Source organism: Nyctereutes procyonoides, unplaced genomic scaffold, assembly GCF_905146905.1.
Source record: "Nyctereutes procyonoides isolate TBG_1078 unplaced genomic scaffold, NYPRO_anot_genome, whole genome shotgun sequence".
NCBI classification, from domain to species: Eukaryota; Metazoa; Chordata; class Mammalia; order Carnivora; family Canidae; genus Nyctereutes; species Nyctereutes procyonoides.
The window spans coordinates 21,740,224-21,757,162 of record NW_026575051.1 but is presented as its reverse complement, the minus strand read 5'-3'; the positions used below and the strand labels follow the sequence as shown (position 1 = coordinate 21,757,162).

At 39.1% G+C, this 16,939-nt stretch overlaps 1 protein-coding gene across 2 annotated transcripts in view; it reads right to left on the bottom strand.

Moving 5' to 3' along the window:
* Positions 1 to 15,987, bottom strand: part of TINAG (tubulointerstitial nephritis antigen) — a 97,798-nt gene extending 81,811 nt beyond the window's left edge. For both annotated transcript variants that reach the window (XM_055330862.1, XM_055330863.1), the window contains exons 1-3: positions 15,556 to 15,987; positions 8,584 to 8,647; positions 7,654 to 7,743 (exon numbers count right to left, since the gene is read on the bottom strand). In XM_055330862.1, coding sequence (XP_055186837.1) covers positions 7,654 to 7,743; positions 8,584 to 8,647; positions 15,556 to 15,910 — 509 coding nt within the window. In that variant the 5' untranslated portion in view covers positions 15,911 to 15,987. The remainder of the gene's footprint in view (positions 1 to 7,653; positions 7,744 to 8,583; positions 8,648 to 15,555) is intronic.
* Between the last annotated feature and the right edge of the window lie 952 nt (positions 15,988 to 16,939).

Sequence of the window (16,939 nt, the reverse complement as noted above, 5' to 3'; positions counted from 1 at the left end):
TAGTCATCAGGGATTGGTATTTCAAAAAATAGGATAAATGATAATAGGAAATATTAGAACTTATTGCACATAGTGAGGATAAGTCCTGGTTTTATATATGTAATTATGTGTGTGTGTGCAGCATGTATTTGTATAGGTATAGATGTGCATGTGTGTGTATATATTAAGTCACAAATCTGTGTTTTACTGTGACTTATGTTCAAAAATGTTTGAAGGGACTAAACCCTATACTATCCTCTTTTATCTAGACTCATAACCCTTTATGACATAGACCCTTTAACTCAATGTAGCATTTACTGAACATTCTTAATTTGTCATATTCTCTCTTAAAACATTATAATAAGTAAATTTCTCTACCCTCAAGGAGCTCATACCCTAAAAAGACTGCAAAGATAGAAATGCCATCAGTGTGCGTAATTTATTAGCAGTAGGTCAGGGTATGATCAGAGTAAAGGATTCAAATATAACTCTGCCCGAAGGAGTTGGCATAATATTTTTTATAGAAAGTGACTTTAGGGATCCCTGGGTGGCGCAGCGGTTTGGCGCCTGCCTTTGGCCCAGGGCACGATCCTGGAGACCCAGGATCGAATCCCACATCGGGTTCCCGGTACATGGAGCCTGCTTCTCCCTCTGCCTATGTCTCTGCGCCTCTCTCTCTCTCTCTCTCTCTCTCTCTCTCTCTCTCTCTCTCTATCATAAATAAATAAAAATTTAAAAAAAAATAAAAAAAAAGAAAGTGACTTTAGTGTTCAGTCTGGAAGGATGAGAATGAGTTTGGCTGGCAGATGTGAAAGAAGAGAACATTTATTCTTTAAGAAAATTGGTAATTCAACGCTGCCCATGCGGCTCAGTCAGTTAAGCATCTGACTCTTGGATTCCACTCAGGTCCTGATCTCATGGCTTGTGAGATCAAACCTTGCCTTGGGCTCCACACTCAGTGGGAGTCTGCTTAGATACTCTCTCCTCTGCCCCTTCCCCTGCTTGCAGTCTCTCTCTCTCTCTCTCTCTCTCTCTCTCTCTCTCTCAAATAAAGAAATCGATCTTAAAAAAAAAAGATGGCAATTCAGGAGCAAAGCATACAGGTTTGAAACTGGGTAGCACATTTAAGGAAGAACAGGTAAGTTCAATGCTGAACCATGAGAGGGTCTAGGGAGACAGAAGCTGAACAAAGCATAAAAAATGAAGTAGCAAAGAAGCATTTGGGCCAGATTGTTACTTATGCTAAGGAGTATAATGATATTCTACAAGCAATGGAGTATCACTGAGGATTTTTAAGAGCATGAACAGCAGAATCAAAGCTTTGGTTTAGAGGGATCACCATGAAAGTAGAAGGGATTAGTTGCCAGACTGGAAACGGAAAAATCAGGCCATCTCGAATGAGGCTTGGTAAAGAAATGCACTAGAATATAGAGAGAGGTAGAAAAAATAATATCTGGAAGAAACTGTGACTATGGCGGTGCCTGGGTGGCTCAGTTGGTTAAACATCTGCCTTTGGCTCAGGTCATGATCCCAGAATGCTGAGATTGAGCCCTATATTGGGCTCCATGCTCACTCGGAGCCTGCTTCTCCCTCTCCCTCTGCTTGCTGCTCTCTCTGCCATGTGCTCTCTCTCTCTCTCTGTCAAATAAATAAATAAAATAAAATAAAAACTGTTACTGTAGGAATTATAAGAGACTAGTGACTGAGAGTGAAGAGAAGAATCAAACTAATTTCCAATTTTCTGGCTTAGCTGACAAGGCAGAGGGGGAAAGCCAGTCACCAAGGGCAGGTCAAAGAGGTCAACCCTTTGATTTGGGAGATATTGATTTGAGAAACTGGTGAAAAAAAATCAAGTCTAACTTATCCATTTGACTAGGTTTTGAATTCATTTAAGAAAATAATAAAGTTTAGAGATGTGACAGATTAAAAATGGTCACAAATTATTCATGGCTTTTGGCACCAAGAAGTGGAATCTATTCCCCCAACCTTTGAAGGTGGGCAGGGCTAGTGTCTTGCTTCACCCAAGCAAAGGCAGGAGAATTGATGCTGTGCAACTTTTAAGCTAAGCCCTACAGGGAGGCCCTTTGAAGCTTTCTCTCATGCCCTCTTAGAACACTGGCACCATCTGAAGATGCTAGGTTAGCTGGCTGGAGACAGATGGGCCCACCAACAACCAGCACCAACCAGTCACCCCAAAGAGAGATCAAGAAAAGAACGTCAGCTAAGCCCATCCCAAGTTCTGACTGAACCAATGAAACACTTCTGTTTCAAGCTGTGAAATTCTGGAGTCGTTTGCTGCACCACAGCAGATAACTGAAACCGTTATCTATCTCTCTTTGTTCCACTAACTTGCTGATTATTACTTGTGCTACTAATTTGGCACTTCCATCCTGCTCTATCATCAGAAATGCTTTCACAGAGTGATGACATGTTGACTCCTCAGCTAGACTGTAAATTCAGGCAAGACAGAAATTATTTATTTCTACCCTCAGCAGTGCCACAAGAGAAGCACATGTTTTGTTAATATTAATTGCTAACCGCTGAGCCACCGGGGCTACCCGAAAATAAATATTTTAAAGCAAAGATTGTGTATATTTAGCTGATAAGGCCAGGAGGAAGCTGGAGACCAGGCAGAGGCTACTGCACCAGTCCAGGCAAAGGAGGCCACGGTTTTGGGCCTGAGTGGCGGTGGGGAATCCAAGGCAAATGGAAAAAAAACTTGCTGATACAAACAGATCCCTGTAACTCATCAGACTAGGGTTACCTTAAAAAGCACTTCATAAGTATTGAAGGATATGCTTCTATTATCTATGAAAATAATTTGAACATCAGGACCAGAATGTATCTGAGAGAACTTTCTCCTAAATTCAAGGACTCCCTCTGCCTTTTTGTCCTCTGGTAAATAATTTTAGTTTTACTCCACTTCTTTATAGCTTCTCTCTTTTACTTAACTTTCTTTTTCCCTTTGGGCAATGAATATTTTCTTTCGCTCCAATTATACCTCACTTCTTGTCCTTTTAAGGTCATCAATGTTTGCTACAAAAGGCAAAGCCCATGTCTAACTTGTCCTAGAGTTATCTCATAGTGAACAAATAATGGCAAGAAATTTTTTCCTTCCAAGAAAGATGGCATTCCTACCAGCTTCTGTATTCTTATGTGTACTTTCCATGTCACCTTCAACTATGGTTTCCCATGGTTTCTGTGACAATGGAAACACAAGCTGCTCAGGGTTTCTTGGAAGTATGTGTTCAGTAGGTGAAGCATTTGAATTGTTTTAGGCACTTGATTCAGATAATTTCTTAGGATGACACATACTCTTATGTTCTTTTAATGATTTAAGTATCACTTAGCCACTGAATACTATAATGTATTTTTCCTAGAAATACTTACAATATCATTTTATCACCTAAAATATTGGTTAAACATGTATACACACGCAGGAATTCAACATGGTTTAAGAATATTAATGTTAGGGGATCCCTGGGTGGCTCAGCGGTTTGGCGCCTGCCCTTGGCCCAGGGCGCGATCCTGGAGTCCCGGGATCGAGTCCCACGTCGGGCTCCCGGCATGGAGCCTGCTTCTCCCTCCTCCTCCTCTCTCTCTCTCTCTGTCTATCATGAATAAATAAATAAATAAATCTTTAAAAAAAGAATATTAATGTTAAAAAATGTAACTTTCTAAATTTCATGTCTTCCAAGAAAATACTTTGGATACACTGAAATTCAGTGCCCCCACTGTGATGGGAAACACCTGTCTTATGGTCTTATATGTGGAAGCAAGTGATACTTTTAACTTTTAAAAATACATTTCATGATTACATCACTTTTATAGCTACTTGATAATAGTTCTTCTTACATGAAATCTCTTCCCAAATGTGGAAAATGTTACCAAGAGTATATAGAGATTTGATCAGTAACAACAGAGAGGCAGATAACCAGGCAGGCTATTCCTCTTCCTTTTAGTTCAGTGAAGAAAACCAGTGTTAACACTGACATCATAATTCCCTCTATGCAAATGAAGAAGCCACCTAATTTGTTAACCTGTCAGAAAGCATCAAACCATTATTTCCTATGTTTAAGTGTCAATCAGCCCTATATTTAGCTTATTAGCAAAGTAAAATGGCTCAGCCTGTCTTTTGATTCAACTGTAAGTGAAATTGGCTACATAGGTCATGTCAGTGAAATTGGCTAGATGAACTGGTTGTTTGGGGAATCATCAAGATTAAATACTGACCTCTTAGGGTCTGGTTCTCCCAGGATAGCTGATTGGCTGGGTCAGGGCAGCAGCAGAGGTGGAAAGATGGTTTATATGAAAAAATAAATTTTGCCTATTTATCCAAACTAAAGCTCCCTTTACTACCCTCACTCACACCATGACACTGCTCCTTCCGTCCTTCTTTTTTTTTTTTTTTTTAGGATTCTTTTATTTTTTATTTTTATTTTTTAAGGATTTTATTTTATTTTATTTTTTTAATAAATTAATTTTTATTGGTGTTCAATTTACCAACATACAGAATAACACCCAGTGCTCATCCCGTCAAGTGTACCCCTCAGTGCCCGTCACCCATTCACCCCCACCCCCCACCCTCCTCCCCCTCCACCACCCCTAGTTCATTTCCCAGAGTTAGAAGTCTTTATGTTCTGTCTCCCTTTCTGATATTTCTCACACATTTCTTCTCCCTTCCCTTATATTCCCTTTCGCTATTATTCATATTCCCCAAATGAATGAGAACATACACTGTTTGTCCTTCTCCGGTTACTGTGGCCAAGTTCAAAAAGGGTGTTGCCTGAGTTCTTCTCTGGGATTTTGATGGAATCTTGTCTCACATTTAGATCTTTCATCCATTTTGAGTTTATCTTTGTGTATGGTGCAAGAGAGTGGTCCAGTTTCATTCTTCTGCATGTGGATGTCCAATTTTCCCAGCACCATTTATTGAAGAGACTGTCTTTCTTCCAGTGGATCGTCTTTCCTCCTTTATCGTATATTAGTTGAGCATAAAGTTCAGGGTCCACTTCTGGGTTCTCTGTTCTGTTCCATTGATCTATGTGTCTGTTTTTGTGCCAGTACCACACTGTCTTGATGACCACAGCTTTGTAGTACAACCTGAAATCTGGCATTGTGATGCCCCCAGATATGGTTTTCTTTTTTTAAAATTCCCCTGGCTGTTCGGGGTCTTTTCTGATTCCACACAAATCTTAAAATAATTTGTTCTAAGTCTCTGAAGAAAGTCCATGGTATTTTGATAGGGATTGCATTATACGTGTAAATTGCCCTGGGTAACATTGACATTTTCACAATATTAATTCTGCCAATCCATGAGCATGGAATATTTTTCCATCTCTTTGTGTCTTCCTCAATTTCTTTCAGAAGTGTTCTATAGGTTTTAGGGTATATTTTGAGAACCATTTGAATGGTAAATGGTTCTCCAACCTTTTATTTTCAGGTTGTAGGTGTCCTTCTGTCTAAAATGAGTCTCTTGTAGACAGCAAATAGATGGGTCCTGCTTTTTTATCCAGTCTGAAACTCTGCGCCTTTTGATGGGGTCATTAAGCCCATTCACGTTCAGAGTTACTTGAACTTCTTCTTAAAGGGGAGTTTTAAGAGTCCCCCTTAAAATTTCTTGCAGAGCTGGTTTGGAGGTCGCATATTGTTTCAGTTCCTGCCTGTCTTGGAAGCTCTTTATCTCTCCTTCCATTTTGAATGAGAGCCTTGCTGGATAAAGTATTCTTGGTTGCATGTTCTTCTCATTTAGGACCCTGAATATATCCTGCCAGCCCTTTCTGGCCTGCCAGGTCTCTGTGGAGAGGTCTGCTGTTACCCTAATATTCCTCCCCATGAAAGTCAGGGACTTCTTGTCTCTTGCTGCTTTAAGGATCTTCTCTTTATCTTTGGAATTTGCAAGCTTCACTATTAGATGTCGAGGTGTTGAACGGTTTTTATTGATTTTAGGGGGGGATCTCTCTATTTCCTGGATCTGAATGCCTGTTTCCCTTCCCAGATTGGGAAAGTTTTCAGCTAGGATTTGTTCAAATACATATTCTGGCCCTCTGTCCCTTTCGGCGCCCTCGGGAACCCCAATTAAACGTAGGTTTTTCTTCCTTAGAGTGTCATTTATTTGCCTTAATCTGTCTTCATGGTCCCTTAATTGTTTGTCTCTTTTTTCCTCAGTTTCCCTCTTTGCCATTAACTTGTCTTCTATGTCACTCACTCGTTCTTCCACCTCGTTAACCCTCGTCGTTAGGACTTCTAGTTTGGATTGCATCTCATTCAATTGATTTTTAATTTCTGCCTGATTGGATCTAAATTCTGCAGTCATGAAGTCTCGTGAGTCCTTAATGCTTTTTTCTAGAGCCACCAGTAGCTGTATAATGGTGCTTCTGAATTGGCTTTCTGACATTGAAGTGTAATCCAGATTTTGTAACTCTGTGGGAGAGAGGGCTGTTTCTGATTCTTTCTTTTGAAGTGAGGTTTTCCTTCTAGTCATTTTGCTCAGTGCAGAGTGGCCAAAAACAAGTTGTATTGGAACACGGGGGAGTATCACTGGTCCGTCCAGCTGGTCTTCTGGGGGAGGGGCCTGCTGTGCTGATTCTCAGGTGTTAGCACTTGGGGGAGCTGCTCTGCCCCTGCCTGCTGCAGGGCTCAGCGGGGGTTGTTTACCCCGTGGGGCCCCAGGTGGAACAGTCGCAGTTGCTATGGCAACTCTGGAAGCCTGGATTCAGCCTCCGCAGGAACTACGGGGCTCGGGGCTCTCGGTTCTCCGTCCGCAGGGCCTGGAGGCTCCGGGGCGGGGCCGCTGATCTGCTCAGCTCGGGGCAGAAGCGTCCTCGCTGTCCTGGGCCCTCCCTGCCTCTGCCTGTCCCGGGGGAGGCCGGATCCTGGGCTGTGTCCCGGCGCCCTGTGCTCCGGGGCCTGCGCTGGTGGATTCGCGCTCCCGCCCCGCAGCCCCCTCCGCGGAGCCGCCGCCCGAGCCCTCCGAGCTGCTCCGGCCCCGCCGTGCGCGCTGCAGCCCTTAGGGAGCTCGGAGCACTCTCCCGGGGCGCAGGTGCCTGTTAGTGTCCCCGGGAGCCCGAGGGCATCCCCGCCCTCCTGGGTCCTGCTCCAACTCCCTGCGAGCCCCTTTCCGCCCGCCGGGAAGGTTGGTGCAGCTCCTGCTCCTCCGGGACGGGGCTCTCCTGTCCTGGGGACACTCGCCCCGGCCTCAGCCCGGCTCCTCGCGGGCCCCTCCCCCTCGGAGGCCTTTTGTTCCTTTATTTCTTTTTCCCCGTCTTCCTACCTTGATAGAAGCGCAGACTCTTCTCACTGTAGCGTTCCAGCTGGTCTCTCTTTACATCTCAGGCCGAATTCGTAAATTTTCAGGATGGTTTGAAGGTCATCTAGGTAATTTGGTGGGGACAGGTGATCTGGGGACCCTGCTCTTCCGCCATCTTGCCCCTCCCCCCGACACTGCTCCTTCCTAGACAATTTAAGAGTCTGTTGATATTTCTTTGTGCAATATTTAATTATTTATCTTTGTGCATTCCTATTTTAGCTGTCTTTCTACTTCTCTTCCCATTTCTCTCCCACTCTTTCTTTTGAAATAATGACCATTTTTAGAAGTAAATAATAGGAAATACATTGTCTGAAACCTGAAAAGTAACTGGGACTGCCAAAAAAAAATGCAAGATTTTTTCTCACCCATAGTCTCCTTTATTGACATGTTCAATTAGTTCTGGTTGAACAAGGCAGACAAGCTGGGAGCATTTCCATTGCTGTCCTGAGCATGTGCTGCAAAGACATAAAAATTACAAAAGCGGCCTAGCCTTTATGAAGTACATTTATAAAATTAGTAATAAGAATTGCACACTCTTAAGGCATAAAACATAGTTTTGATTAATGATAGCCATGTGTCTACTTGATTCTCAGCAAAAATAAAATAATATATGCATTAGCTACCCCTCAATAAGCTCTTAACTCTACTCTAGGCAATTCATAAATGAAATGACCATACAATCCCCCAAGTTTGAAACCATAAGAAAATTTAGACAGTAGATTCAGTCTGTTTGCACTTGGAAACTTTCTGCAGGATAATCATTTGAAGGCAGCCTATTTTTATATATAGCTACTGTGATCAAAGAAACATAATATGCCTATAGTATATCTTGCCTATAGAATGATTATAATTAAGAGCTATATTTAATGCAGGCCTGCTGTATGATGAAGGTCACAATCATGAACAACCAGCTATAGCATTAAAAGATACATCCAGGATTAGATTTGTCAACATTCATTAAATATACTTATATAAAACTACAGATATGTGATATCCTATAACTTATTATTCTATCTGTATTTATTTTTTAAAGATTCTATTTTTATTTGAGAAAAAGCAAGAGAGGGAGAGAGAGCATAGAGGGAGAGAAAAGCACATTCCTCGTTGAGCAGGGAGCCCAACGCGAAGCTCCATCCCAGGACCACAGGATCATGAAGGCAGACACTTAACTGACTGAGCCACCCAGGCACCCCTTTATCTGTATTTAAATATGTTTTATTTCACAATACTCCTTTTATTTGAAGAAAACATACACACACAATAGAATTCAGTTCTGTGTCACTTAAATTCATTACCAGGAGTTGCAGTTTTCTTTAATTACTGATCCTTCTTCATAAAGTTGACCATCTCTGAAGCAACCTACCAACATAACATATGAACAAATTAAAATTCTAAATCAAAAACTAAAGTCCATTAACATCACAAGTAACCTAAAATTCTGTTTTCAGAATTTCTCAAATATGCAAAAATATTTGGTGCCAATTGATGAAAATCCACATCTGGTTTGGGTCAAGGTTTATGTATGGATTTTTCTAAGCTCATTCCAACAGCTTTTATCTTTAAAACTGTGTATTATGTTCCAAGAAAGGATATGTAAAGCATGAAAACTTGATTACCACAGAATTAATCACTAATAACACTGAAAAAATAATTTATATGTTTAAATAGGTGAGCAGTAAGACAGTGTTTGAATAAATTTATGGCTTTTCTCATTTAAAAAAATCAAGTCAAAGCTCATAAAAGAATATGACTAATTATATCTCAAAGTTTTGTACCAAAATGTGATGCTATTTCATTGAATTCACCTTTTAAAGACAAATTCTATTTTTTCTTCAGAATTTGGATCAAGAGAAAAATTCATGAAACCAATAAGATTGTAGCCATTTGTGCTCCAAATCCAAATGTTTCTCAATTAACTGAAACTAGCTGTTAACTACTTTACCAGATTATATAAACTACTCAAAAGAGATCAATGGTATAGTATCATTATTGAAAACAATCAATAAGATATGGTGAAAATAGTACCCTGGTTACAAAGCAAATCCTTTTCAAAAAATATAATTCACACAAACTTAAAATTCACTCTGACTTAGCAAAGGAAATTTACTATTTTGTCATGTGAAAACTTCTTTGACAGAAACATGTAATTGATAGATCACATTAATGATCTCTAATTAAACAAAATGAATCCTCACTTTTTATTCATTCAATTATAGGGGCAAATCTGCATGTTTAGAAATCACTCCAAGGGACTTGGTTTAACTCCTAGCCCCAATGTCACAAAAGCTACTTAAGGAATTCACTCTCCTCTGATTTTTCAAATGACGGTTTCATAGAAAAAACTTCACGACTACCACTCTTCAGCATGTATTGTTTTTACAGTTAAATATTCTGCTTGGTGAATCTAAAATCTCAACATATTTGCATCTATTTACCTCTTTCCCATGGATTTTTAACATTCCACAAGCACAGAAGAGAAACAAAAACTTCCTCTCTCTTGGACCACAGGCTTCTAGATTGTAGCAAACTAAGATTTAACTTTAAATCAAGTCCAGGTTTTTAATTACTGCTCAGTACTAGAGACATAAAATAAATGAACTTACACTGTATAACTTAAAGAGACCCTCAAATTTTTTATTACATAGGGGCAACAGAAAATTCATACAACAATTTAAGTTCAAAGTCAAGGAAAGTACTTTTCTGACTAGTTTTAAAGGGCAAGGGAGAGGCCAAAACCGAAGCTGATTTTTTTTAAAGACTTTATTTATTTATTCATGAGAGACACAGAGAGGAAGAGAGGCAGAGACACAGGCACAGGGAGAAGCAGGCTCTAAGCAGGGAGCCCGACTTGGGAATCTATCCCAGGTCTCCAGGATTATGCCATTGAGTCACCTGGGCTGCCCCCGAAGCTGATTTTTAATCAAACCTCATAAAAACTCCTTGTCCAACATATCAGTTACATAGATAAAAGGAAACAGAAATCACAAGTCTTTAGGGTAAAAAAAAATGTCCCTTCTCTGACCTGTACTCTATCTAATAATTTTGAAGTCAAGAGAATGTTATCACCAGGCCTACCTCAATTAACCAGTACTAAATCTAGTGTTAGTTAAATTCCCTTTCTGGTCATCCTTCCTTAATATTAAGTCAGAGTTTATTCTATGAGAAACTACATTTATTATAATCTCAGTTGAGAGTTGCCCTCTTAAATGAAAATCATAATCCATTTATCTGAGCCTGCTCAAAGGGCTGACAAAGTGGAGCATCAGCTTCTACATTATACAGATAGTCCAATCCTTTCTATACTCCTCCCTGGTTCCAATGTATCCCTCATTTCTCTACCCAGCATTTAAAGGGGACTTTAAAATCTCTGTTGTGTCACTTCCTGTTCAAAATCCTCAAGTTATTTCCCATCAAATTTAGAATAAAACCTAATTTCATAGGATAACCTACAAGACTTTACCAAAAATGTCTCTGCCCTCATCACTTTCATAGCGCTGGATGAGGTGGGGCTTCCAGTGGAGTGAGGATTTGCATAATAGTAAGGAGGGAGAGCAGTGGATGGCTGTAACTTGGTGGTAAAGCAGCAGAACTTGCTCATGGTCTGAGTTTGGAGAATGAGAAAAAAGAAGAATTAAGCATGTCTCACTAGGATTTGGGCTTGAGTCATAGAAGGGCAGCAAAGCTATCACTGAAATATGGAATAGGCTTGTGGCAAGAAATTAAGAAGTCTGCTCTGGATATTTTAGATATAGATTAAATCTGGGTGAGACATCCTAATGAAGAATGTCAAGCAGAGTAGTTTATGGAAGTCTGGAGTTAACTCAAGGCTGGAACACAAATTTGAAAGAAAGAAATATATATATATATATTTAAAAGCCTTGAGACTAAATGAAAATCGATTTGAAAGAGTGTATAGAGGTGAGAGAAAGAGTGGCAGGACTGAGCTTAAAACATTCCAGCCAGTAGACATTCAGAAGAGGAAAGGGAAAGAGTGGACTGTGAGGAAGTAGGGAATTCAGGAGAGAGTAGAGTCTTGGAAGCAAGAAAACAAAGTATTTAATAAGCAGAGGTGATCAACTATGTACAGTGCCATTGAGAACAGACATCTCAATGTTGCATATGGTGATAGCATAGTCACTGACCCTGCTAAGAATGATTTCGGTGATGTAGCAAGGAATGACATCCTGAAGGAATGGGTTGATGAGAGACTTGGAAGTCAAGAAGCAAATGTTTCTGTCAAGAAGCTATATGGGTAACCAATTTGGTTAACTCACTCTGAGGTGCTCATACATATTTCATGGAGAAAATAAAGCCGCTAGGAATTCTCTCATCTCCATCATAATTTTCAACCTCCTTCCCTTTGGGTTACTGCATGCCCTGTTGAGCTCTGAATCTAGTCCCTTCTTGTCTTTTTAAGATCTTCACCATTACAGCTGTCTCTCTCTTTTTTATCTCCCCTCCTTTCTTTCCCTCTCTTTCTCTCCTAAAGCATTATCACCCCCCCTTCTTTTCTGGATTAATGCTCAATTTATAAAATGTGTTTTTCTAGCTCCCAAGTTTGAAAAAGCCCTCTTTTGGCTTCAAGTCCTTAACCAGCATCTGTCTCATTTCCTTTTTTTTTTTTCCTTTGTTAGTAAAATAGCTAAAAGAGACAAAAGAAAAAAAAAGATAATGACTGTTGAAATTAATAGAGTTTTACAACTTAACAGACATGAACACAAGATAAGGCAAATCAGGCATTTGGAAAGTCAAACAGTTGGCCCATTGATTTTTTTGTAAAGATGATAATATGTTATATGTAATTTATTTTAATATTTCATCATAATACATTATAATATCTGTGCTGGTCTAAACTTCATTTTAGGGGAGACAGTTACTTTCTCTGATCAGGAATCCATATCCCAGGGGTGGTCAGTAGCATTCATTCTGAAAGGCCAGACTCCAGGGCAGCTGCTATAAATGCTTCCATTATCCATCTTTGGATGAACACCAAGAGTACCACTATAATAGACATAAGAAGTGGGCTTTCATTGGTGAAGTTAGTGGCTTGTTAATCAACATAATGGATATAAGTAATCAGCTCTTACTGGTTCAATTAATAGTATCCAGTTTATATATATTAGCTAAAATATTTAAAAAGTCATGCCCCATTATCCCACTCTTATAGCCAACAGCTTATATGTTTCTCTTAAGGTCAAAAGACTTTACTCATAGACCTGGTACCCTAGGATTGATCTCTAAAATGTTCTGTGTCCAGCCACTGAGTAGGAAGCATTCTCATTCCCTGATGCCCACTACAAGGATGACAGAATCCTACCCCTTTGTTATGTTACATGTCACACATGCCTCCAATAAATTACTCAAGCAAGGTAGATGTCGGAACCTCTAAAGGACAGAGACTTGAGACTTCATGAAGTTTACCCAGGTTGTATGAGTTGGTCTATGACTCCTTACCAATATATATATTTGTAACTATCAACGTATATGAAGAATTTGGACTATGACTTATCTTCATTATAATATGGTAAGGAGGTTATGAAGGAGTAAATAATCTTTATCCAATTCAAATGTGTCAGTAACTTACACACATTTTTTTACCAATGTGAACATAAAAGTTCTGCATAATTAAGTTAACTTAGGTCTGTTCACAACAGATGCTAAACTAGACTCTGCCCTTAAAATCTGCTACACCAAAAGATTTGTCAGGAAAATCCATTCTGGTTCTCTTTCAAACTCTATCACTTACTTAGGGTATCTGGCACTGAAATCCTTCAATTGCTAGAAGTTATCATCAGAGATGGGGGAAAACACACACACACGCACACACACACACACACAGAAGGAAGATATGTCCTACTTCCAGTTTATACAAAAGGGACATAATTACTTTTATAATACTTAAGATGGTGTACATAGTTTTAAGTCACTGGTTTAAAAAGAGCTCTTGACACAGTTGCAGTATAAAGAACCAGAGAATACCATGTAATTAGATAACTGAAAAATAATATTTAGTAGAACAGTGAATGAACAACTTAGCATCTCAAAGGGAAGTCAGATTCTACATACAAAAATTGGTTTAAATAATATACCATTGTGTTTTTATTTTAATTTTGCACAATTTTTAGTGTTGTGTGGTGCTATTTTCTTCTGACTAGCTACTTTCACAAGATAAAACAAAAGAAAACAAATTACCTTCATAAGAGCAATTATAGTCTAATGTGAACTTTTTGCTACTAAGTAAAATGATTAATTGCTTCCCTTCATAATGAATGAAATAAAAACTATACCTGGAACATAAGTTCTACCTAAAACATTACCCTAAATTAAAGTCATAGCAAAATTCTAGCTCTCAAACAAAAATGGACATCGAAGAAGTAGCAATTACTTTTCTAAATGAGCTGTATGTCTCAAATAAGAAAAACTTCAATACATTGTAGCAAATCAAAAGCACTACAGCTTACATGTGATACTGAGACTCAACAGCCTTGAAGCCAACACTATTCCTACTTGACATCTCTCAATGAGTCCTCATTACAGAATAAAATCTCAAATCTTAAGCACAGCCTGTACATCCTGGCATAATCCGATCTCTACTCACCTCTCAAATCTCATCTCAAGTCACCCTCCGACCCTCTGTTAAACATTACTCTCCTGAAATGTTGACCACATTCCAACCCCTGAATCAAGCTAAGCTCCGAGCCCCCAGATCTACAACAACTTTCTGCCAATTCTCCTTTAAGTTAGCTCATTTCTCTGCACTCCTGGAGTATTGTGTGAAATATCCTCACTGACACTCCCCTCAGGCTGATGGTATATTTTATATGTTAATGTTACATTCTGATATACTCTCACAGCACCCTAAATATTTCCTTCAGAGAATTTATCATGATTTGCAACTGCACGATGAATTCGTTAATATCTTACCCTCACCCTGGCAACTTTACCATCCCTCCAAAGAGAATAAGATCTTCTCTTTTTCTTCCCCATTGGTGTCCCAGCACTAAGTACAATGCCTGGCATAGTGAATATATTCAATGAATATTTTTTGATGTATGACTAGATTCCCCATTCTTAGTAAAGGATCTGCCACTTTTCAGGAGAAAATAGACGTTTAATGTGTTCTGGGCTATATATTGGTAGAGGCAAAGGTCTGGGATAAATGACAGTTCTGTGGAAATTTTAACATAATACATACACGTTTTAAGAAGCATTTCCTCAGTTTTACAAGCAAGATGACATTATTGTGAATGAAGGCGATGGATCTGGATTTTGAAATGAGATCTGGATTTTAAATAAAGATGCCAAATCCTAGCTAATCCTAAATTGTCTTCAACTGAAATTTCTGGTCACCATCACTCATTTACATTAGTGTTACAGAGCTCTGATTATACCTACATTTCTGCTGAAGAAATTTGATGTGATGGGCAATAAAAAAAAAAGTGCTTTAGTTAAGTATAGCAAAAGAGTGTTGCTTTGTGTTTTGTTGCGAATCTTGGATGCATTGATTGCTCAGAATCCAGAACCATTCTCCTATAATTAGACCAATATAGTGAATACCAACATTCTCCCTATGAATTATTTGTACTTATCCACTCAGTCTTTGACTTTTACAATTACTCTTTAGGAGGCTTTCCTTTGTTTCAATAGTTTAAAAAATCCCAGATTAGCAAAATGAAATGAAACAAAAATACACATGAAAAATCTATTTGGTATTACTTAGGCAGGTTGCTAGCTGACTTTGTTTTGCTTTTGCACTGGCATTAATGGCATTGATATACCTCAGGTTCTAATGCCAGGAGGTCCACTAGTCATAAGACGTAATAAGCAAAATGTTAGACTAATCTGCAGATGATCAGGCCTGTGACTGATGAGATTCCCTAAAAGGTTACACTCAAAAGAGCTTAAGAGTCCTGTTGTCAAAACATTTTACAAAGGAAGGAAGGAAGGAAGGAAGGAAGGAAGGAAGGAAGGAAAGAAGGGAGGGTTTTAAGTAACCCTATATACATTAAGACAGTATTCACAACAGGATCCAGACCAGCATCCACAGCCAGCACATTGGAACTTTCTTAAAGGTACTAGTGGGATGCAGATATGTTGCATCTAAAGCAAAGCACGTTAACAGTCCAAGAAAATTTACTTAATCATAATATTCATTTTTCACCTCCTCTTAAGATAGGAAGGAAAGTATGAAGGAAGGAGAGGGAAAGACAGTTTGACAGATCTTGTAATGAACCAGGAAATCATTTAAGCACATTCCCAAAGCCTACCTTCTGGATCCCAAGGCTTTATGTGAGGAGGCCTTTCTTTCTCTTCATGGCAAAATGACTTGTAATCAGGACAGCAATCAGAATTTTCCCTTTCACAGAAGTTATCACAGTAACATAGTGCATTTGCCTCATAGAAATGAGTGACACAGTCATCATCTCTGTCTTCACAACAACCAAAACTTCTGCAGTATCGCCCTTTGAAAATGGCTCTCTTGAATCGAGTACCTTCCAAAATCGTATGATTCCTAGTAAAAGCAGTTCCTGGGTTCGCTTCTCTTTGAGATACATACCGTTTCTCCATCCAAATTTCTGTGGTAAGATAGGAAAAGATTAAGATCTTATATCCAGTCCACATTCTCTAGATGCCAGGTAAGGCTCCACTTTCTGTTATAGCCAATACCCTTGGTTTCGGGGCTTCTCCTTGGAGTCTGAATTCAAATTTTCAAGACAACTCAGCCTGAATCCTGAAATGGATTCTTGAGTGTACTTCTTATAGTTAAACATTAATCAAGAATTTTAATGTTTGCCCAAGATAATGTAAGTGTTAAAAATAGACCCTTGTCATTCCTTCAAAGTTAAAAATGTCTAACGTTTTATATCATGCCAAAAATATCCATCACCATAAAAATAAATACAAAAAATCTTATGCATAGATGAAATACATTGAATATTGCTTGCCTCCCCCCCCAAAAAAAACCCTCTAGATTCTTAAATCAGAAACCTCTGTGGAATACACATGGCCCAAATTATGTCTGCAATAACCACTGGCAAGGTGTAGGAAATTGGAAAGTCAAAAACACAATTATTCATTTCACCTACTTGCACTGCAACTAAAATCCAGGCTTTCATGAGGTTGCCTGCTAGGATCTGTCATATCAATAACAATTGCTCTAAATCATGCCCAGTCACACACTGGCTTGATTTCTCATCTGTACCCCATTTCCCTACCAGAAGAATTTTTATTTCAAGGCTTAGTGGAGCCTAATTCAGCTAGAAATTCCCTGAGGGTGACCTTAGTTCCTTTCACTGGAGTCCCCACTTGGCATCAGTGTAGGAACCTGCAGTATCTGAAAGCCATTTTATAGTCAAGAAAAGTCCATCTTTGTGCTACAAAATTGCAGGGGGGAAGGAGTGAGTCATGAGGAAACCCAAAGGTCATGATGTCTTTAGTGTTTCTATGGAACTGTACATTTACAGTGGTTTTTGTACTGTGTCTATTCATTAACTACAATAACTCCCTTGGACTGGGGATAAGTAACCAGTGAATGATGATTCAGCAAGAGTGGCTGAGTGGCCTAATGGAAAGAACTTCTCTTGACAATCAGAAAACCTGGACTCTGGTCCCTGGCTACTATTTAATTGGTTTTATGATTTGGGTTCACAA